The 22,763-nt window shown below is 36.0% G+C and overlaps 1 protein-coding gene across 1 annotated transcript; it reads left to right on the forward strand.

Moving 5' to 3' along the window:
- Nucleotides 1-1,437: 1,437 nt before the first annotated feature.
- Nucleotides 1,438-21,894, forward strand: TDRD15 (tudor domain containing 15; the record flags this gene model as incomplete). Its single annotated transcript, XM_080711698.1, has 3 exons — nt 1,438-7,693; nt 12,583-12,637; nt 21,843-21,894. The coding sequence occupies 3 exons, from the start codon at nt 1,438-1,440 to the stop codon at nt 21,892-21,894; spliced, it is 6,363 nt and encodes a 2,120-aa protein (XP_080567824.1).
- Nucleotides 21,895-22,763: the final 869 nt, after the last annotated feature.

The raw sequence follows: 22,763 nt of genomic DNA on the forward strand, positions 1-22,763 counted from the left end.
TCTTATTCTTTTATTAAGGGTTTAATGTTTTTCTCTCTCAACATCATAGAAGGAAATTGATGCCTATCAACTGTTAACTCAGTCAAGGAAAAGTTGAATGGTGGTCTGTTAGAGTAGTTGTTGGTTCTTGCCTGAATTTGGGCAATATTTTCGGATATATTTGGGCAATAATATTTCATTATTTTCAGAATTTCTCCAAATCTGGAGATAAACTGTGGTAGAGAACTTTGCTCCTATGCTAAACATTTCTTCATCTTTGCACTTTTTGGCCAGCCATACCCAGTGTAAGACCTGAATATACTTAACTTGTTTCCATGTCTTTCTGTGCTTAGCTTCCCTTAGTGGTTCCCAGGCATCAGCCTATCAGTCTGCTGCTCTCTATCAAGAAGAATCTGAGGGTGTAAAGGATGCTGCTAGGGTCTGTGTTAGTTAGCTTTGTGTTGCTGTGACCAAAATTCCTGAGGAGAACAATTTAAGAGGAGGAAAAGTTGACTTTGTCTTACAGTTTCAGAAGACTTCATCCAAGGTTGGCTGATTCTATTGCTCTGGGTGTGAGATGAGGTAGGGTATCACAGTAAAAAGGCACAGTAGTGAAATGCTTTTCATCTCATGGCTGCAGGAAAACAGAGGGAGAGAGAGAGAAGAAGGAGGATGAGAAGAAGCACACAGGGGAATGGGTCAGGGAAATATATAGTCCCAATGGTAATGCCCTCAGTGACCTCTTCCTCCAGCCATGTCCCACATGACTATAGTTTTCACCACCTCCCAGTGTCCATTCAAATTACTAATCCATCACAAGGGCTAATCCATGGGTGAGGTCAGATTCCTCATGATCTAATCTTTTCACCTCATTGCTGCTTTGTCTAACACATTAGTTTTGGGGGAGGCATTCAAGATCCCAACCATAACGAGGTCCAAATGTTGCTGATGAACACAGGGTAGGGAGTGTGTCTTCTCTTTGGTTTATCACTTGCCCTTGCTACTCACAGTCACTCCTTGGAATTAGGATTGTTGGGAGAAGTCTCTTTAAGGCAAAGTGGTTTTCTTGCAGGAGGGGAAGGCAGTCTCTACTGAAACTTATATGGCTTCTTTCTTTATACCACATCTAACATTAGTAGAAATTTGTTAAAATTTCTGGGAAAGAAGGAGGTTCTCTGTTTTCCAGTGATGATACATATTCTCCTTTTTTTTCTTCTTTTTTCTTTCTTGTTATTTCAGTAGGATTTTTTTAAGTATAGAAGACAGTGAGCAGTTACATTTTGTTTATATCACCAACATTTTGAAATGAATATATGTTTACCAATATGCTTGATAAATATAGGCATAGAATTATTTTTAAGTTTATGTTTACATATCAAATGTATGTAAGTCTGACTATAATTAATTTTGACAGTTACTTTCCCAGAAGCTAATTAGTACTTATTTATTTTATAGAAAATGGATTCTACTGCTCTAATACCAACATTTTTAGATGTGGATCTGACAGTATTACATATTGAGTGTTTTTCCAAGGACATTCTGGTGAAATTTCAAGGCAGAAATAATAACGAATGTGCATTTGATTACCACATATTGCAGAGGGAAATACAACATATTCCAAAAGTAAAAACGAATGTGGACATTGATGAGTTCTGTTTGGTGGAAGAAAGAGTGACTGGAGAATGGCAACGAGGAAGAGTTGTGGAAAGGAAAAATGAACTGTATACAGTGCTCCTCATAGATCGTGGAGAGGAACTACAAGTTCATAGTACTCAGGTTGCTTCAGCCTGTGATAATTTATTTGATCTACCACCACGAGTAGTATTTGGAATTTTTGCCAACATACTTCCAGTTGGAGAAAAATGGTCACCTAAGGCTTTGAATTATTTCAAGTCATTAGTAGGAACACAACTGAAAGGTTATGTGCAAGCTCTTTTGCCTCTGCAAATGATTCTTTTTGAAGCACCAAAGGTTATATCCCAAGCTCTTGAATTAAAATTAGGGAGATTTATTGATGGAGATTCATTTCACCTTATTGTGGCTATGTTAAAAGAATTTCCTCAACAAATGCCAGATTTATTACAGTATGAAGGATCTGAATTCCCATTAAGTAAAAATGATACTTTACTTGATATTCAACATATTCTGGATAATTTGCAGCCATCATTGTCGGTAGGAAGCTTTGAAAGTGTAAAGATATCATCGGCGTTGAGCCCAACTAAATTTTATTGTCAGTTAATTAAATGGATTCCTGAACTAGAAAACTTGACAGTGTGTATGACTTTGCATTATGATATTATCAGTCAACAAACGAGTCCCACTTGTGATAATTTTGGATTACTTTGTGTTGCCAAAAGAAGAAATGGACAGTGGCATAGAGGAATTCTTCAGAAACTCTTGCCCAATAATCAAGTAAAAATCTGGTTTATGGATTATGGTGGTAGTGAAGCTGTGTCTTCAATTCATGTAAAGAAATTGAGACAGGATTTTATTTTAGTACCATTATTTTCATTTCCATGTTCTCTGACATATTTGCACAGTCCAGATAGAGATATAAGGAAACTTCAACTGAGTATTTTTAAGCGAGCCTTGTTAGGACAAATAGTATATGCACACATTGATTGGTTCAATAAGGATAAGCATGTATATTATGTGACATTACAAACTCAAGATGTCACAATTAATTCTAAGTGTCTGCTGAGGACTGTAGACACACAGGATTTTTGTCCAGTGTCTGATTCAAAAATCTCCAGCATCTTCAGTCCAACAAGTGCTTCAGATGAAAACAGCTTTCCATTTGAGGGTTTTATTGGAAATGTTGAACAGCCAATAGATAGCCTAAGTAAAAGGGATATTTTAAAAGTAGGTTTTCCTATCAAAACTGTAGAAATGGAGATGAAGGCTGCCTACATAGCTTTTGTAGCCTATGTATTAAACCCATCAAATTTCTGGGTACGCACTAGTGACCATCAGAATGAATTTCAAGATATAATGAAAAATATAAACAAATTTTATAATTTGTGTGAAAATGATGAACTCATTCTAAAAAATCCTGAACCTGGGTTATTTTGTTGTGCTAGGTATAGCAAGGACAGATGTTTTTATAGAGCTGTCATAACCAAAATTAATGGATATAAGATAAATGTTTACTTTTTGGATTATGGAAATACTGACTCCGTACCATTTTTTGATGTAAAAATTTTGCTTCCAGAACTTTGTGAGCTGCCTGCTTTAGCCATGTGCTGTTCACTTGCACATATATTTCCTGTTGAAGATTTATGGGTAAAAGCAGCAATTGACTATTTTAAGAAAATTGTTTTGAAAAAAGAAATTTTGCTTCAAGTTATAGCAAAAAGAGATGACAAATACACTGTAAATATTCAGAATATTGAAGCCTCAGAAAACAATGATACTGTCTCTCTTATGTTACAAGCTGGATATGCAGAATATTGGGCAGTAGAACCAGAATGTTTTCCAAAATCTGCTGGTGAATATTCTGTATTAAATTTAAAGTCTAAAAACAAAGTTAACATTAAAAAAGTTGTGTCTGCCCTTCTTGAAAGACCTAACTCTAAAAAGTATCATTCAAATAAAAGAGAAGAAAATAACTTATCTTTGTCCAAGTCTTCAACTATTAATTTCTCTGATTTAAAAGATTCTCTTACCATGACTGTGGGACCTCTGTCATCATGGACTTATAAGGAATATACGTTTAAACCAGGGACAGTTCTTGAAGTTAAATGCTCTTACTACTCTGGTCCTGGTGACTTTTCATGCCAGCTTCAATGTAAGTTAGAAGACCTAAAATTATTGATGGAACAGATTCAGAATTATTACAGCATTCATTCTGACCCTTATCAGATTGGACAGATTGCTTGTGTTGCTAAGTATTCCAAAGATAGGAAATGGTATAGAGCTGCTGTTTTGACTCAGGTATCAAAAAAAGAAGTTGATTTATTATTTGTTGACTATGGCTTCCAAGGAAGAGTTTTAATGAAAGATCTTTGTGCTATTAATCCACAATTTCTCTTTTTAGAGGTCCAAGCCTTTAGATGTTGCCTTAACCATTTAGTTGAACCTGTTAGTTGTAAATTGCTTAGTTGGACAAGAGAAATGTCCAGAGACTTTGGAAATTTTATTTCTTCATCTGGAGAGTTGTTGACTTGTATCATTTATGCCTTAGTTCTTATACATCCAAACCACTTATGTAATTTGGTGGATTTAAAATCTTCAATTATGAGTACAAAAGAATTTGACCATTGTGACTTTGCACAGTGTAACATGTTGTCAAAGCCACTCCTGTCTTCAGTTAGTCTTTACAGTTACTACTATTCTTCCTTTAATATAAAGATCGGAAGTGAAGAAGAAGTATACATATCTCACATATACAGTCCCCAAAAGTTTTATTGCCAACTTGGTAGAAATAACAAATATCTAGAAGTGCTAGAAACAAAAATTGCAGAAATGATTAGCCTAAAAAACTGTCTAAAACAAGATCCTAGTAAAATGAGATTGTGTATATGTAAGTATGTAGAGGATGGCTTCTCATACAGAGTTTTAGCAAATCAGAGAGATTTATCATCTGACTTCCTAGTGTATTTTGTGGACTTTGGAAATAAGCAATTAGTAAAAGAAAATATGTTAAAGCCCATTTCAAATCAGTTTCCAGAGTTGCTGTTTATACCTATGCAAGCTATTAAGTGTTTTTTGTCAGATCTTAGAGATATAGAGATTCCAGAAGAAATCAATAGCTGGTTTGAAAACAATTTCTTGGGGAAGCCATTAAAGGCAGTAATATTGTCCAGAGAGTTAGATGGCCAACTTGGTATAGATTTGTATGATGGACATCAACATATAAATCATAAAATTAAAACGTTGATTCATGCTTATGGAAAAAAACATTCTGACCAAGCATTCTGTGCGGAAAAGAGTCATAAACTAAATGAGAATAAGAGACTTGCTACTTATTTGAAAGGGAAAACAGAAAACAATTCTAACCATAATAAAAATAAAACTAGTTTAGTAACATATGCTGAAAACAAAACAGATCAGTTAGTGAACCCCAAAAGCCTATATGCTAAGGTTTTGAAATCATCAGTTTGTTATAAAATTAAGCCTGTGTCAAAAAACAAAGTTAAGAAGTCATTGAACAATAGACTTAAAAATAAAAGTATAAAAATTGTCCCTGGATCTGGGCATATTCTTGAGGAAACTGATGTAGTCCAAAAATCGGTAAAGGTTCTTTCACAGCCGTTTACTGGGGAGTTAAATCAAGCAACCACACAAAACCCATTTAACCATATTAGACCCCAGATCCAAGACCTTCCCCAACCTCATATTTACTTGAATATTCAAGTAAAGGGATTTGTATCTAGTATCAGCAATCCAGCAAGCTTTTATATTCAGCTTGAGGAAAATGAAAATGTAATCATCCAACTTGCACATGCTCTAAATGAAATAAGAAAAAATAAAGTAAAAGAACAAAATTCAGTTGCACTTCTGGTGGGAGATCTTATAGTTGTAGAGTACTCTGGTGATAGTGCTATTTACAGAGCAGTGATTAAGAAAATTTTGCCAGATAATACTTTTGAGGTAGAATTTATTGACTATGGCAATACAGCAATAGTAAAGACATCTGAAATTTACGAACTTAAGAAGAAATTATTAACTATTCCTCAACTAGGCATCCATTCTTTTCTTAGTGGAGTAAAATGGAATGAGCCTGATGAAATATGGGACAGCAGAATTGTGGATTATTTTGCGTCGAGAGTAAGCAACAAAACCGTTTCTTGTGAATTTCTGAAAAAACATGACCAGAAATGGGAAGTAAATATAATGTGTGATGAAAAATGTGTTATTAATGAACTACTTAAATGGACAGCATGCTCAAAACTACAGAAGACAGTATTGCAAATGCCACAGGTTGGCTCTCCAAAGGTGAGCCCTCGTGATGATAATGAAACGAAGGGAAAAATAAACGTATGCGAAGGCTCTGTGGTCCTTCAGCAGTCCTGCCAACAGCTGGTTAAAATTCCTTCTGAAAAGCTCAAAGCCGGACAGCTTGAAAGAGCAGAAATACTTTTTGTTTCAGAGAGTGGAAGATTTTATGTAAAATTATCCAAAAATGAGAGAATCAGATCAGATTTAACAGTATTAATTGCTAAAGAAGAAAATAACTCCTCTTGCTTATCAATGGAGAATATTGAAAAGGGCTTAGAATGCTTGGCAAAATCTAAAAAAACTGTGAAGTGGTACCGATCAAAGGTAGAAAAAAAGTGCATTGACGAGAAAGTGCTTGTTTTCTTAGTAGATCATGGGAGGTATGAAATAGTACCTTTAAGTGATACCAAGGTGCTTAGTAGTGAGGTCAGAAATATTCCAAGACAAGCGGTGCCATGCAAATGGATTTGGTGTGAAAATTCTAGAAACATACCGTTTGAGTCCATTGTGTATTTATTTGCGCATTTGGAGATAAACATTCTTTTCCTGAAATATGTAGACTCTGCTTGGGAGGTAGAAATTTTGGTAGATGGCATGTTACTTTGGGAATATTTAAATTTTAGTACAGTTGAGATTGAAGAAAGCAAACTTGAGTCTTCAGGAATTATTTCCGGTGTGGAGCCTCAGGCTCTGAAGTCCTCATGTGATATGACATCATTTCCCTGGGCTCAACTCCAAAGTGGTAGGCAGTATCCTGGCATCGCCTCTGCTGTTTTTGATCCATCAGATTTCTCTGTTCAACTGGAAGATTTCTTTGACACAATGAAACACCTCTTTATGTTGCTCTCTGATTTACCAGAAACCTTACAAACATTGCCTCAAGAACTCATAATTCCTGGTTCTAGTTGTTTGTTCAGATATGCACTGGAAGATGAATGGAATCGCGTAGAAATTTCTGAAGTTTCCGATAGGACTTTACTTCTTGTGTTTATTGATTACGGGTTTTCTCTTTATATACCGTATTCAGATAGAATACATCTTAAAATTGTTCCTGAGGAACTTTTAAATTTGCCACGGCTTAGTTATCCATGTATTTTATATGGCATATTACCTGTTACGGAGAAACATTGGAATGAAGAAGTCAAAAGTTTTTTTCAAGATTTTCTCAGCAAACCAGGATTGTTTTTTCAGTTTAGGGAATGTGGATTTGAAACAAAACTGAAAGTAGATGTCATTTTTGAAGAAAACAGTTTGGCAGATATATTAGTTGCATCTGGTCTTGCAGTCTATGCTAAGGATACAGCTTACTTTGATGCAGTTGCTACTATAGGATCTACTAAAATCCAATATAAATTACAGAGTAAGCCTGTTTGCCCGTTGTCAGATCAAAATTGCTACAGAAAAGAAAATATAAATTGTACATGCACTGAGAAAGGAAAGCTAAAAAAGCAGAAACCTTTAAACAGGAAGGATGTCTATAACAACCTCTTTAGGAAAAGCCATATTAGGAAAAATTTGCATTCTAGAAATTTAACACTGAGAAATAATGCTGGTAGTGGAAAGCATAATCCCCAAAATATTATGTTTGATACATGTCGAGAAGCTTCATTTTGGGTACTGCCTGATCGTTTGAAGAATAACACCAATTGGGTTGCAAACATTTTTGAAAAACTACCATCTGAAGGGAGACAGGAAAATAATAACACAACGAACTCAAGAGCAGGAGTAAAAGCACTGCATGTTAACGGAAAAATTATACCCGAAATCTTAAAAGGTAAGTAGCCATTTCTGAAAAGTAGATTCTTTTCTATAGATTTTTTTAAATTATTCTGTAAATTTTTATGTGCTGAAATTACTCGAAATGAAAGTATCAGATTGCAGGAAACTTAATAGAAAATATGAATAAAAAGATAAACAGATGTGATCATTTGGGTTATAAAATGTTCCAGTTCTTTACCTTTTTTGAGTGGTGAACTTTGAGGAGTGTAGTGAAAGTTAAGGGTTTTAACCACACATGCATACACACATGCCTGACATTTTACAAATAATTTCAAGGGTTTCACAAAACTTCATAGGTCTCTCAATTTCAGGTTGATAAATCTTAATATTATTGGGGAGCTTCTCAGGCACATTTTGAAGAACACTTTTCTGATATATTTTATCAGTTGATATATATATTTCAGTTTTGAGTGTGCTTCTGGTATACTGTTGTTAAAATTTATAAATTTCTTATTTGTTGGTACTGGGGGTGGAACCCAGGGCCTTTTCTAACTCCAGGCTACACTCCCAGACTTATTTTATATTTTTTTTGGAAACAGGGTCTCACTAAGTTGCTGAGAGCCTCACCAAGTAGCTGAGGCTGGCTTTGAACCTGTGGGATCCTCCTCTCTCAGCCTCCCAAGCGCTGGGATTACAAGCGTGCGCCACCACGCCCGGCTAAAACTAACATATTTTCTATTAAAACTTTTAGATATCAAACATTCTAAAATATTGTTAAAAATTTTTATGTATTATGTATTATAGTATTGTCTGATTTTACTGTGTACATTATATTTTTTTCCTCTATAGATTAATTGGTGAGGGTTTTGAAAGCTGTAAGGAATGTTCCTGCTTAAATGATTTTTCTGACTTTAAATAAAATTTATTTCATATCACAACTAGCATCATAACAGGAGGTTACACTCAGTGAGTTGGAAGCGTCTTGTTTCTTTATTGATGTTAGAAACTGTTTCATTTCAGTTCATATTTAGATGTATTATAAGGAATTGATAACTTGACAAATGCTTTTACAATGGCTCCTTTGTTGCAATTTTTGAATCTTTTATTATTGTAGCATTGATTGTGGTAGTGATGGAAGCAGACACCATGTTTTGAGTGCTTACTGTTTCAAGCACTGCGCTAAAACTTTTATATGTACTTGTTTAATGCTTAGCACAACTCTTTGAAGTAAGCTTTAATAAAATTTAAGTGGACGTAATAATTGTTGCCACACTGTGAATACTAAATCACTTTGCAAAGAGAAAAGGATAAGGACTATTGGTGAGCAAAATGTCACACTTCTAAAAAACTGTATTGAATAATGTGGCTTTATTCATGGTTGGATGGGCTTACCAGTACTGAATTTAATTCTCTGTACTTGACTACACAGGCTCAGATACGTGTTTACATATGGGGCCTACCCATGTAGAACTTACAGGCTGACACAGTTCTTTTAAAAAATAAGAATAAAAAAGGTGGAGGAAGAAGAGGTTAATATAATATGTAATATATACCTTCCGCCCTCCAAATGGCACCTGTTGCTGGAAACATGAATAAAAGAGAAAACAAACAAACAAAAACCAGTGTTATGACCCAGGCAAGTTTCTACATGAAAGGAAATATCAGGAGTGGGGAAAAAGCATTCTCTCCCAAGTTTATCACCACCACTCTAATGGTGTGGCTCGGGGAGATTAAATATCTTGCTCATAGATAGGAACTGTGATGTTAAACTCAGATATCTCTGTATGCTTTTACTCATTATTTATTCTGTCTTTTGAATAGTAGATTTCTTGAGGAAGTATTTTTTAAAATAAATTCTTGGCTATTGCGGGACATGGTGGTGCACACTTGTAATCCCAGCATTCCAGAGGCTGAGACCAGAGGATTGTGGTTCGTGGACAGCCTCAGCTATTTAGTGAGGCTCTTTGCAACTTAGTGAGACCCAGTTTTAAAATAAAGAATAAAACATAGGGTAGGGGGTGTAGCTCGGAGGTAGAATTTCCCTGGGTTCCATCCCCAGTACAGAAAAAAAAATCTCTTGGCCGTCAAAACATGTTTTGATTTTTATGTAATACCTTTTATTCTTTTCTGTATATTCCTATCTTTTTATGTTCTTTTCTTGTCAAATGCTTTAAGAACCCTATTGACCTCCACATTGACTCCTGCCACTTTTAGCAGAGTAAATCACTAAGTGACTGAACATGAAAGCAGCTGTTCTGAAAACAGTCAACCAAACATTATTCTCCACAAGTTAAAAAAAAAATGGAGTACCATTCAAGGAAAAGGCCCTAACTTTGATGATATAAATTTAAAAATGATTTAGTGGACTAAAAGTAAAATTATGTGTTAAGATCATACTTTTAAAACAAAATAAAAAAGCAATACAAAATTATGGGCTTAATTTGTTTTACTATGGAGTTTCTACTCACTATTATTCTTCCAAGGGCAGTACTGGTCATTGCCTGCAGGTATTCTAAGTCTAGGGAAGAATGTTTTAGAAATTTCTTTTGGTTGAAGACGTCAGTACTTGAAACTCTTTGGCCTGTTAACAAAAATACAGAAATTGGGCTCTTCAAACAGTGTTTCTCAGCTCTGGCTTTTAATTGGAATTAACAAAGGAAACTGAAAAAATCTCATGCTGGAATCCTTTCTCACATATTCTAATTGATCAAAAGCTATGACATTGCTACTGGGATTTTATAAAGCTCCTCAGGTGATTCTAGTGCACAGCTAAAGTTAAGAGCCATTGCTCTAGAGAATACTGTGGATAAATCTCAGGATTATTTTGTGAGATTTTGAAAAAGAATAATTGTAACTTTATGTGTGAAAAATCTTAGAATCTATCCCTCCTGTATTTGGAGTTCATATTTGTAATGAGTAACAGTATTTCTGTGCCAAATGTAGTTAAATAAATATAGTAGTAAAATACCATCATAGTGGCATAGTGGCATAGATATGTAAAATATTTTATTTTCTCTTGGTTAGGTGTTATTTTCCTAATATAAGTTGCTGTTTTGCATATTTAGAAAATTGACTTTCATAATTTCAACACATTTTAATATATTAGTCTTTCAAATATTCAAGGAATTTGTTTTTATTCAGAGTCTATTTTCTCCAGAACAAACATGCTAGTCATTTTTCCAAGAATCTTTTTTACATGAAAATATTTGTTTGCTGCCGGGCGTGGTGGCGCATGCTTGTAATCCCCGTGCTTGGGAGACGGAGACAGGAGGATCACGCAGGTTGGAAGCCAGCCTTGCTGGCTTCAGAGACCCTGTTTCCAAATAAAAATATAAAAAAGTAGGTGTCTGGGAGTGTAGCCCGAAGGTAGAAGTGTTTCCAGGAACCCAGTATATATATCTCTATATATATTTGTTTGCCTTATTTCTACTCTTCTTCTTGCTTAGAAATCCTAATTATGAGAGCTTTGAAATGTAATAAATTTTAGGAAAAAATAGAAAAAAATCTGGTTACTTTCCATAGAAGGGTAGGCACTTATCACCAAGCACTGTCTCATTACTTTAATCATATTAATAATTAGTAATAATAATATTATTAATAAGACAGTGCTTGGTGATATGTGCCTACCCTTCTATGGGTCTTTAACTGGAAGGCAGCTTTGAAAGAAATCAGTAATGATAACCCACTCTTTGAGAGGAGTTTGACATTTTTTTTTTTTTTTTTTGTGAGTCTGGGGATGGAACCCAGGGGCATTCTACCTCCGAGCTACATCCCCTGCCCTATTTTTTATTCTTTATTTTGACACCGTTTTTCACTGAGTTGCAGAGGGCCTCACTAAGTAGCCGAGGCTGTCCGCGAACCCCGATCCTCCAGGTCTCAGCCTCCCGAATGCTGGGATGACAAGCGTGCGCCACCACGCCCGGCGAGTTTGCCATTTTAAACTCGAGGCAATAGCTAGACATCCAAAATGTCAGACATCATCTCAAGTGTGCAAAACTCACGAGTAACAGGTCTATGAGTCATGTGTGTTGAATGATAGTTAAAAGTATGGGCATTAAGGCCTGCCTTTCTGAGTTTAAATATTCGCTTCATCCCTAATGATAAAATATGGGTAGTCCTTTCTAACTTCCTTATGCCTGTCTATCTGTAAATTGAAGATTATAATAACTACACTCTTTGCCGGTTTTGAGGATTAAATAATTTAAAGTATATGAAGTTATTCTTAGTAAACACCTGGTACACAATAAGTTTGAACTAACTTTTAGGAAATGTCAATAATCATCGCAAGAAAACTAATATATTTTGAAAGTATTTTTGTGAAATAATGAAGCAATTTTTTTGGGGGGCTGCTGGGATTGAAATTAAGACAGTGCTTCTTTGCAAGAATCTGAAATATTTAGGGTAAGATACACACATTTGTGTGTACATTTAGTTTAATGACTACATTAGTGATTAAATTTCTATTCTACAGGTCGGATTCCTGATTAAGATACATTTCTGAAAAAACATTTATTTCAATGTGAATATATGTTATTGACTAAGAAAAGCTTTGTCACATATAATTATCTGTACAGTATAACTATGTGACTTGTTTATGCTCTAAAAGTTCCTTTTTAACCTTTTATATTGGGATTTTTAGGAATTAAATTTAAATTCTGTTTCTTATGGGACTTTTTAAAAATTAATACTTGAGTAACTGTCAGTAAGACCTACAATACTTTAAAAATTATAGTCACCAGGAGTGGTGACTCACGCTTGTAATTCCAGCATTTAGGAGGATGAGACAGAAGGATCATGGTTCGAGGACAGCCTCAGCTACTATTTAGTGAGGCCCTTTGCAATTCAGTGAGACCCTGTTTCAAAATAAAGAATAAAAAATAGGACTGGGGGTGTAGTTCAGAAGTAGAAAATTACAGTCATTCTTGCTTTTGTTTTGTTTTTCAGTAGAGGGAGATGAAACCTCAGATCATTTATGCATCAGTTTTGCAACAAGTGACACATAGAACAGCCAGTCACTGTCTTATTTTAGATGCTCCAGATCTAGAACTGAAGTGGTAAGCATAAGGATAACAATTGCTAAGAATTAAATATCAAAGGAATTCAAATTTTCAGCTTATTTCCTCCCAAAAAACTATATTAGAATGCTGTAGATGTTTATTTTTGTGCCAAGAATATAATGCTTTGCTCTCAGGAATACTACTTAGGAATTATGGTTCACCAGCCTAATGGATCTTGGAAAGATTTTCTCTGATAGTTTATTCTTTACCATTTCAAAGCCATTTTTCTATTGCTGTCTGATATTTATGTCTTCCTACTGAATTCTTTGCTTCACTTGCTACTTTGTAGAGCTGCAATTGCAACCATGGTTGTTATAGAGAGTTAATCTGATATAACCATTTCTCCCTTGAAAATATAGGTGTTCATAGGACTGATGCTTATTAAAAGGATCGAAAAGCCGGGCATGGTGGCACATGCCTGTAACCCCAATACTTGGGAGGCTGAGATAGGAGGATCGCAGGGTCAAGAATAGCTTCCACAAGTAGTGAGACTCATTAACCTAGCGAGACCCTGTTTTAAAATAAAAATAAACTACTGCTGATGTGTAGCAAGGAGGTATAATGCTCTACGTTCGATCCCCAGTGCCAATTAAAAAAAAGGATATGAAGGAGAGGTCAGACTTCATCTATCCTTGTTTTGTCTTTAGCTTATACCTTGATATTTTCTTTTTTCATTTTATTTTATATTTACATCTATTTGTAGTTTGACTTTATATTTTTGTTTTTTCTAACGTGTATAAACTGTACATGGTAATGGAGGTTTTTTTTCTATTTCCACATAATGCACACAGTAGCACTGATCCAGTCCTAATAAACTGATGGGCAGCTGCATGACTGAGTTATATAACATCTGCAATATTTAGTAATTTAAATACCGCAAGTAAGCTTTCTAGTTTGTCTCTTTTATCCTTTCTAAACATAAAGACATAAACTAAACAAGCTAATAAGCAGTGATATCAGCTATATAAACTCATCATTTATATGATAAGGAGTGATACGTAGTAAAGGTATACACAATGGGAATATATGAGAGTTGGTGTACCTAACTTTGTAAGATTGAAGAACCACTTAAAAGGAATTTGCAGTAATGTGACCCATGAGTTGACGCTCGAAAGTTATGTGGGACAGCCTTTTAGAGAATGCACACATATAATAAAGGAAATTATGGAACTGTAGTACAGCTAAAAAAGTTGATGTATTACAAAAATACAGCTTATATTTAAATACATTAAGTAAAATGTATCTGGAATTTTTTTTTTCTAGAATTTTAGCCTTCTGTAGTGTAGGAGTTGGAAATTGATGGTAGAGAGTACATCATACCTCTTGGGTCCACAGAAATTACTGTTCTACTTTCTGCTTCTGTGAGTTTGACTATTTTAGACTCCACATGTGAGATTTTTCTTTCTCTGTCTGACTTACTTGACTTAGCATAATAGTCTTCAGGTTCACCCATATTATTATACGTGTTGGGATTTGTTTCTTTTCAAAGGATGAGTAGTATTCCATTATGCATATATACCAAACCTTTATCCATTCATCTATTGTTGAACACACAGGTTGATGCCACATCTTGGCTATTGTGACTAGGCCTGAAGTTAAGATGGGGATGCAGATGTCTCTTCAACACACTGATTTCAATTCTCCTGGAAATACACCCAGAAATGCAATTTCTGGAGGGTGAGGCAGAATTGTCATCTATCTTATGGATCTTGTTGTGTTAACCCAAATATTATCTGCATGCCATCTTAAAATGTGTCATGTGTTTAAAAAGTCATCGTTGTCCATAAGACTAATAAAAATATCAAATGGGACCATGACTATGACCTTTAACTAGAAATTTACTTTCACATTGACATTGATGAACATCTTCAGGTATGGCTATAAGACGTTTGAAATCCACCAACCAGGCATGCTGATGTTATAGTTGTCTCTCAGTGTCCTCTGTGGATTGATTTCAAGAACCTCTGAAGATACCAACAACTATAGATGCTCAAATCCGTATATAAAATGGCATAGTATCTGCATATAATGTATGCAGTTCCCTTGAACCTATGGTCAGCCCTCTTTCTGTGGGTTCAGAGTTAGTGATAGAGGATTTCTCAGAATGAAAAATTTGAGGCCAGATACAATTAGTTTTCTGGGGATACAGGAATAAGAAGTGGGGGAGAATGATGTAAGTGAGGAGGAAAAAAAAAGCAAAGATAAGGATATATTATTGAGATCACTGTTAGGTGCAACGGAAGCCTATTTCCTAAGAAGCTGAAGGATACATGCCAGACATGTCCATCTGAAGAAAATGAGGTTGGAGTCCTTTTGTGTTCCAGCTATGGGGTACCAACCCACCATACATTAGCTATTATTTTAGCATATTTACCATCTTTTGGAAGTTAGCACCTTAAGCTTAGGCTGTGGTCACTCACTTATTGGCGGCTTTGACCCTTCTAGCAGGCCATTCTGCCATTGTGATATGGGGAAGATCAGTAGGTCCCAGAGCTGTGCACTTATTAGTGCAACTCCTTTACCATAAATTGTCTCTTGAGCTGAAGTAATGCTGTATGAGGTCACATGGAAGTAAGACAGATGTAGATTCTAACTGGAGCTGATGTATATGCTATAGTAAATTATTCCACATCCAAAGTAGGTATCAGTTCTATTACAGAGAGTCATTACACCGGCAAGGATTGAGTATGTGGTTATCTCTCTCCTTATAAGAGATTCACCCTGCTGAAGGTTCATCATTGGTCTCTTCTGCTGACAGGAGTGTCTGCGGCAGAGATTGTTGGTTATCATTGGCTGGAAGTATCCAGAGTGTTGCACACATGGAGAAGTAGGAGGGCATCTGTCCTTGCCACCATGTCGCCAATCGCGCATTCTTTGGGCAAGGATTAGCATGGCTGAGAACAGAGGTTCTGTGATACCTCACTTTTGTGGCCTAATCTTGTGAGGTCTCTGCTGAACACACTGGTGGTTTTCCAGAGTGCTTTCATTCTGACTGGGCTCCCTCTGCAAAATATCCCAAGAACTTCATTACCTCAGGAATCTCTTCCCACTTCAGAGCCTCTCAACACTACCACCAAATAGAATCTTTTCTTTGAACTTGAAGCCCGGGAGTTGTTTAAGGAGCTAAGGGAAATACCATGCACAGTTCTGTGCTCTGCTCAATTCCTTGCTGACTCCCACATCACAACCACCGTTATAGTCTTTTTTTTTTTTTTTCAGTACTGGGGATTGAACTCAGGGACGTTCTACCTCCCAGTTACATCCACAGACCTAGTTTTTAGTCTTTATTTTGAAACAGGGTCTCATAAAGTTGCAGAGGGCCTCACTAAGTAGCTGAGGCTGACTGTGAGCCTTCAACCCTCCTTTCTCTGCCTCCTAAGTACTGGGATTACAAGTGTACATCACCATGCCTGACTAACATTATAGTCTTGAATTTGATTTTTTTCATTCTTAATTTAGAAAAAAACACTGCTTCATTCTTGGCCTACTTCTTGCACTATGGTCTAGGTAATTTTCTTAGGGAGAGGACTTGGAATGAGTATAGACATTCTCTCATGTGTTTTTTCTTTATCAAGAATTATAGCCAGCCCTTCATGGGTTGTTTCAAATGCCAAAAGTTTCATATATTCTGTTTAGGTTTTGTGTGTAGTTATTTAAAATAGGAAAAAGTCTAATACTAGTTATTCCCATGGCCCAAACTAGAATTCTCTAGTTATTTTTATGAGCATTTTCTTTTGGTCACAGAAGCAGTTGGGAGTAACACAGGCAATCACTTGGATTCTGAGAATATTCTTCTCTGATTTTGTTTAGCATCCACACTATTTCAGCCAATATAGTAAGGAGCTTTCTTTTTTGCTGTTAGTTCAGTGGCATGAGTATTCTGAAGTAGCCAGTGCTAACCTCAGCTTTTAGTGTAATAGAATTGGGGGGGGGGATTCCTGATGGAAACATTCTTCCTTTGGGAATAAGACTTTTAAGTCAGCAGAAATTGGGGTAGGAACAAGAAGTCTAACATTTTCTTGTTGGTTATTGAAAATTTCCCACCAACTACTAAAATATTAGTTCTGATTGTTCTGTAATACTGTATATATTCATTTTGGGGTCATTTTAGTACATATTATCTGTAATTCAGGACTGAAGTTCTAATTCTTTGATCCCTCGTCACTTTTAAAAATATCTAGAAGATGCTGTTGGTTGTTGTCAGGGAACCACTCCATGGAGGGTCATAGGGAATAAAGGGAAAATAGCAGTGATGCCATGGATGCTGAAACACACACACACACACACACACACACACACCAGCATCCATGTATACATAGATATGTATTTGTATGTATGTATATGTAGGTGTAGGTATAGGTGTGTGTGTGTGTGTGTGTGTGTGTGTGTGTGTGTGTGTGTATTCATGCATGCCTTCAGGATCTGTTTGGTCCTGGTCTTAAAAATGCTCTTCCAGTTGATGGAACATTGTTCCCAGATGTTATAGTTCATGAGTTAGATACTCGTTTTGTAAGGGGTAGCTCAGTTTGTGTGGTGACTTGGTCCATTGTTAAGTGGTTTGTTTACTTTTTTTCGCTGTGCAGACATCCTGCTAAATAAATATCTTTAAGCCTTTTTGAGGAAAGCTAGAAGGATCACTTTCTATAGAAACTTTTGGGCCATTTTCCATAATGAAACCCACCTTCATTCAGTGTCACCTTCGTTCAGAGTGTTCTGAGATTGTAAATTCAATCAGTTCTGGGGACGGGATGAGGGGCAGTGAGTGACTGTGTAGTGATTAAGCTGGGCCACCATCTACCAGAGAGCTTTTGTCTTAGGTAGATCAAGTGAAACTTTAGTAGAGAGCTGCCTACTCAGTTCTAGGAACACTGTGATTGATTGACCACTGCTACAGATTTGTGTGGGTTGAGCCATTTTCATTGTTGCTCCTATCTCCCCATTATAGTAGTCACATACGCCTTCTCACTGGTGGTTAGTGCCTTCTCTTGGACTCTGCCACCGTGGGACTCCATAATTCTTCATGATTACAGTGAGCCCATTTCAGGGCATCGTTGTCACTGTTATTCCTGGCATGCAGATGATAGCCACTGCAGAGCCTTTTCTGATGTATTTCTCAAGTCAGTGGTGAAGGGAGTATTCTCTTTATCCTCCTGGAGGACATAAAGAAAGGCAGGTCACATGTAATTAATATATTTGTACTCCTATCTCCTCAATGGCTTTGGATTTCTTCTCTATAAGATATTTTCAAACTTTGACATTCATCAGATCTCTGGAGGGCTTGTTCAAACAAAATTTGGGATCCCACTGCCAGAGATTCTGATTTAGTTACTGGAATAGGCCCAAGAATTTTAATTTTTATCAGTCCTTAGGTGATACAAGTCTGAGTACCACACCTAGAGCACCATTGTTCTATATTATACGAGGAAAATTGTGGGCATCTGGACTTCAGTGTAGGGCACCATTATGTTCACACTTCACTCAACCAACTGAGCAAGCTGTTAGAACCCCTCTCAGTTATTTTATTTCACATATTTTAGCAATTACCTAGGGTCAGATAATCAAAAGTTCTCACAAGACCTTATAAGTATATAAAGTATATTTATAAGTTTGCCTTGTAAGATTATAAAGATAAAGGATACTGTATGGAAGGGAAAAACATAAGCACATGAGAAGCTATTCTCTCTGTCACAAAGGATATGAAGGAGTCATCAAAATGTATTTGAGATTGATCCCTTGGGCTCAGGGATGCTGCCTACTTGTCTGATAAAGGGTCTTCTATACCTCTCTGGTTATTTTCTGTAGCTATCTTTTATTTCAGTGATGCAAAAAACTTTTTTTAAAGAGTTCTATTCCCTTTGCACTACTGGTTTTATTCTCTCTAGTGTTAAAAGATTTTCCTCAAACATCTTTTTTCTTCAGTCACTCTGATAAGTGAAGAGACTGAAAAGATAGTTAGACCTTCACGTAGGAGCCAAAGGATGAACCTGTAGAGATGAAGCATTTTATTATGCTAGTTTTTCTTTGGTCAGTTTCTGTTGCTGGCAACACTCTCTTTTCCTGCTTGGTGAGTTGCAAGTCAGACTGCCAGTCTGGGAGGGGTTGAATATGATATAGACTGAGAATCATTATTCAGTGTGTGTAGAGTTTCTCTTTGCTTTTTGGACAGTGTTCTATTCTGCCCTCAGTTATGCTTGTCATCACCAAATGAGATGCCTGCCATATTTCTGGTATAATTTTGCTAGGGGAGTAGATTTCATGTTTCTTTTCTGATCTTACATATTATATTATTGGGGATGTAAGAGGGCCTTTATTTGTGTGGATTTTTATTAATATTTACTGTGTAATCTTGGCATTTGGGAGCTGAGACAGGAGGATCACGGTTTGTGGACAGCCTAAGCTTCTTAGTGAGGCCCTTTGCAACTCAAAGAGACCCTGTTTCAAAACAAAGAATAAAAAATAGGTTTGGGGTGTAGCTCAGAGGTAGAATGCCCCTGGACTCTATCCCCAGTACTGCAAATTATATATATACAATAAAGCTAAGGATATAATATATTTTAGTACATTATAAGTGGTAACAGTCTAGTTATATTTTATATAGTTAAAATTATAAAGATGATATTTATAAAACAAATAGAATAGTATTGTTTTAAATTTTGTAAGTTTATTTTTTGGCTTAGTAGAAATAGCTGTATTCTTATAGCTGCTTCTACATTTAGTCTTTTCATGTATCATACACCATACAGCTCCTGGTAATTCCACTATACTTGTGACAGAAAGAGAGTGGGAGAGGCAGAAGACAATATTATTAAGGAAGTAGTTTTTACCTCACAGACTCTCTGAAAGGATTCAGAGACCCAATAGTATACTCCCAAATAACAGTTTTAAAAATGCTACTATATGGAATAAACCTGCTGACTTCCACACAGTAGTGGAAAGGTGATTACCTGGTTTGCAGTTGGACTGGAATCACTGGTCCAATTTATCACAGTAGAGAATAACAGTCAACTGTGATATTTTAAAAAGACTCTATATACTCACACATTTCTTTGTAAAAATAAATCCCCGTGATATATTTGCTATAGTATTGGAAATTGTATTTAAAATTTAAGATGGTTGGCTTTCACCATATACCGAGATTCAAGGAGCTTAGTAATAGTCTTACCTTTCTAGAAGAGGAAGAGGGAACAGAGAAGAGAAAGTTGGGTGTGGTAGCAGGAAGTTTCTCATAAGAAACAGGGAGAGAGTATGTTCCTTTGTCCAGTCATCTCCCAGCAAAATCTCCCGTTATCACCCATTGAAATCGGTATCAGATCTATTGCTGTTTTTATCCCTCTTATATTTTATTTTATGCATTTATTGGTACTATAATGTCTCACATCAAAATGTAGTTTAAGATTAAGTTAAGTGTGCCATACATTCACACAGACTTTTATCTTTTAATATTCATTTTTGTTTTCTTTTGATAGGTTTTTGAGAGGCTGCAAAGATAGAAGTCTAAGTGTTATAGCCGTTAGTTCTTTCCTTTATCATTATGCGTAATGACCATAACATTTTCAGTTTCTTCACAATTTTCTTGATAAACTGGTATGGAGAATTTTGTTTCCCCAAACTAGTTGTAACATGATCACCTCTCCCCATCCTTTTCTTAAAGAATATAGAGAATTGATACTGTGTGGCTTCTGAGGCTGGGTCACACAAGGCTAGATACCTCTTTCTTGTTCACTAGAGTGGGCTTCATCCTGAGCCCTATAAAGATATATCTTGCTACTCTGAGGTTGCCATGCCATGGAGAAGCCCATGCCACATGGAGAGGACATGTTTAAGAGGACATGATTTTTTTTTATTGATACAGCCTGTGATCATTTAATTTCCTTAGATGAGACACACACATAGTAGAGCTAAGAAGAGTCAGTCCAGCTATATCTTATTTTAATTTCTGCCTCATAGAATCTGGGAGTATGATAATATTCATTTTTTTCATCAAGTTTTGCAGTATGGTTGTTACATAGAAATAATGCCTGGAACAGATTTGGTAGCAGAATTGAGATGATACCATAACTTTTGGAAAGAGCAGTGGACAGAAACTGGAAGGGCCTTGAAGAGAGGAGACTTGACCTGTCTCAGGGGTATTGTCAGTGAGGGCCTTAAGAGAGTTGAGGAAAATTTGTTGGAAGTTGGGGATCCCAATCCCCAATTTGGGGTGTCTTTATTATATATAGTAAAAACATTTAGCAGAACTGCTACTGACATAATATGAAAAATTAAAAATGTACACATAAACTAAGGAATAAAACTAAGAAGTTTCCAAGTAAAATGTTGGAAGTGCCAGCTGGTGTTTTCTTATGGTTAAAATATAGGTAGAGAAGATAAGGCTTAAAATTTATTTTATTATTTAGTTTTTAAGAAAAATTTAGAGAAATATATATTAATTACAGCTTTTTGGATTTAAAAATAAAACTACTCTTCATTCCTAGCTTGTCAAGATGGTAAACCATCCTCATTTTAAAAGGGTCCTGAGGGAAAGATCATTCTTTTGGGACTGATGGGAAAACCTCTTTAGGTAAAGATGAGATTTGGGTGTGATTGTGAAACTCTTCCTTAAGACTTTAGAAACATCTGAGGTGCTTTCTCACAGGCCCTTTAAGTAGGCAAAAATAAGCTTCTAGGCATGCTTTTAGTCCTTAGGTTAAAACATATGGTAAAGAAGGACTTATTTAAGAGATTTGTGCCTGTGAACTTTATCTAATAGACTGTAATTTATCCAAAAGCAGCTCATTAAAGTTTTTAAAGAATTTAAAAGAAATGGTATAAAAATTTACTGAAAAATATAGTGAAAAAGAAAAAGCCTTTTGGTGTCCAAAGTACTATGACCATGAAGTTGGACAGTATCATTCAGATGCAAATGTGGTAAAGTAGGTTTCCTGATGGGATCAAGTCAGAAGTTCAGGAAATGGCTCTGAGAGTTATGCAGATCAGTTTCCAGGGACTAAAACTTAATCCAGGAACTGGCACCGTATTGTTGTGGACTAGTGTCTGCTATATACCTGCTAGTATTTTTTTTTTTTTGCACAAGAATATGTGTAGAAATTATTCAATGCTTGTCTCACGAATAGATGCTTAGCTAACTTTGCCTCTCTTGTTTTGTAGGTTTTCAGATCAAGAGGAATTATACTTGAGGAACAAGTTTTGGGGAGCCTAATCTGCAATTAGACCTGATTTTGATGATGAGATTCAAGATTTTATTTTGATGTCTCAGTAAAACGAGACTTCAGAGGTCTTGAGGATAGTGTAGAGTATTCTTCATGTGAGAGGAATGTGGATTTTAGCGGCCTGTGGGAAGACTGTGTCACAGTATATTTTCCAAAGACTGTCACAATAATATTTCCCATCTCATACGTTCTTGTTCAGTATGAACTTGCTACTCCTCACCAAAAGGTAGAGTATGGTTATCCTTCTCTTGAATCTGGGAAGGTGAGTAACTAACTACTTGGAGAGTAGCTTATGGTGGAAGAAATGCCATATGACATTACAAGCCTGAGTCATAAAAGTTGTTGTTGTAGCTTTCACCTTATTTTCTGGATCATTTGCCTCTGGTACTGTGAGGGCATTATTTGATAAATCCAGCTACTTGATATAGCCAAACTCTGAGAAACCTGCACCATTTGAGGAGACTTGGGCGTTAAGGACTCTTGTGAATAGTACCTCATCCCAGGAGGCTGAGTTATTCTTATTGAGACTTCTGAGCATTGTGTGAGATAAACCAACTCTCCAAATTCCTAACCTACAGGATTCATGGGGTTAATAAAATAGTTGTTTTATATACCAGTCTTTGAGGTAGTAATAGGAACAGGTGGGTAACTTAACCACATAATAACGTAAATTAGGGCTGTTTGCACAGTGAGAGTAATGAGTTAACTGAATCTCAGTGAAAAAGTTAATGAGGACTTTTAGCTTCTCAGTGTGGTTCTGAGCTCCTCAGCTGCACGACTCTGTCCCAGTTCTAGATGATTTGCCAGTACATTAGTTTGCACTGACTTATTTGTTACATTTTATTTGGTTGACATTTTG

Source organism: Muscardinus avellanarius (genome assembly GCF_963383645.1).
Source record: "Muscardinus avellanarius genome assembly, chromosome: 15".
NCBI classification, from domain to species: domain Eukaryota; kingdom Metazoa; phylum Chordata; class Mammalia; order Rodentia; family Gliridae; genus Muscardinus; species Muscardinus avellanarius.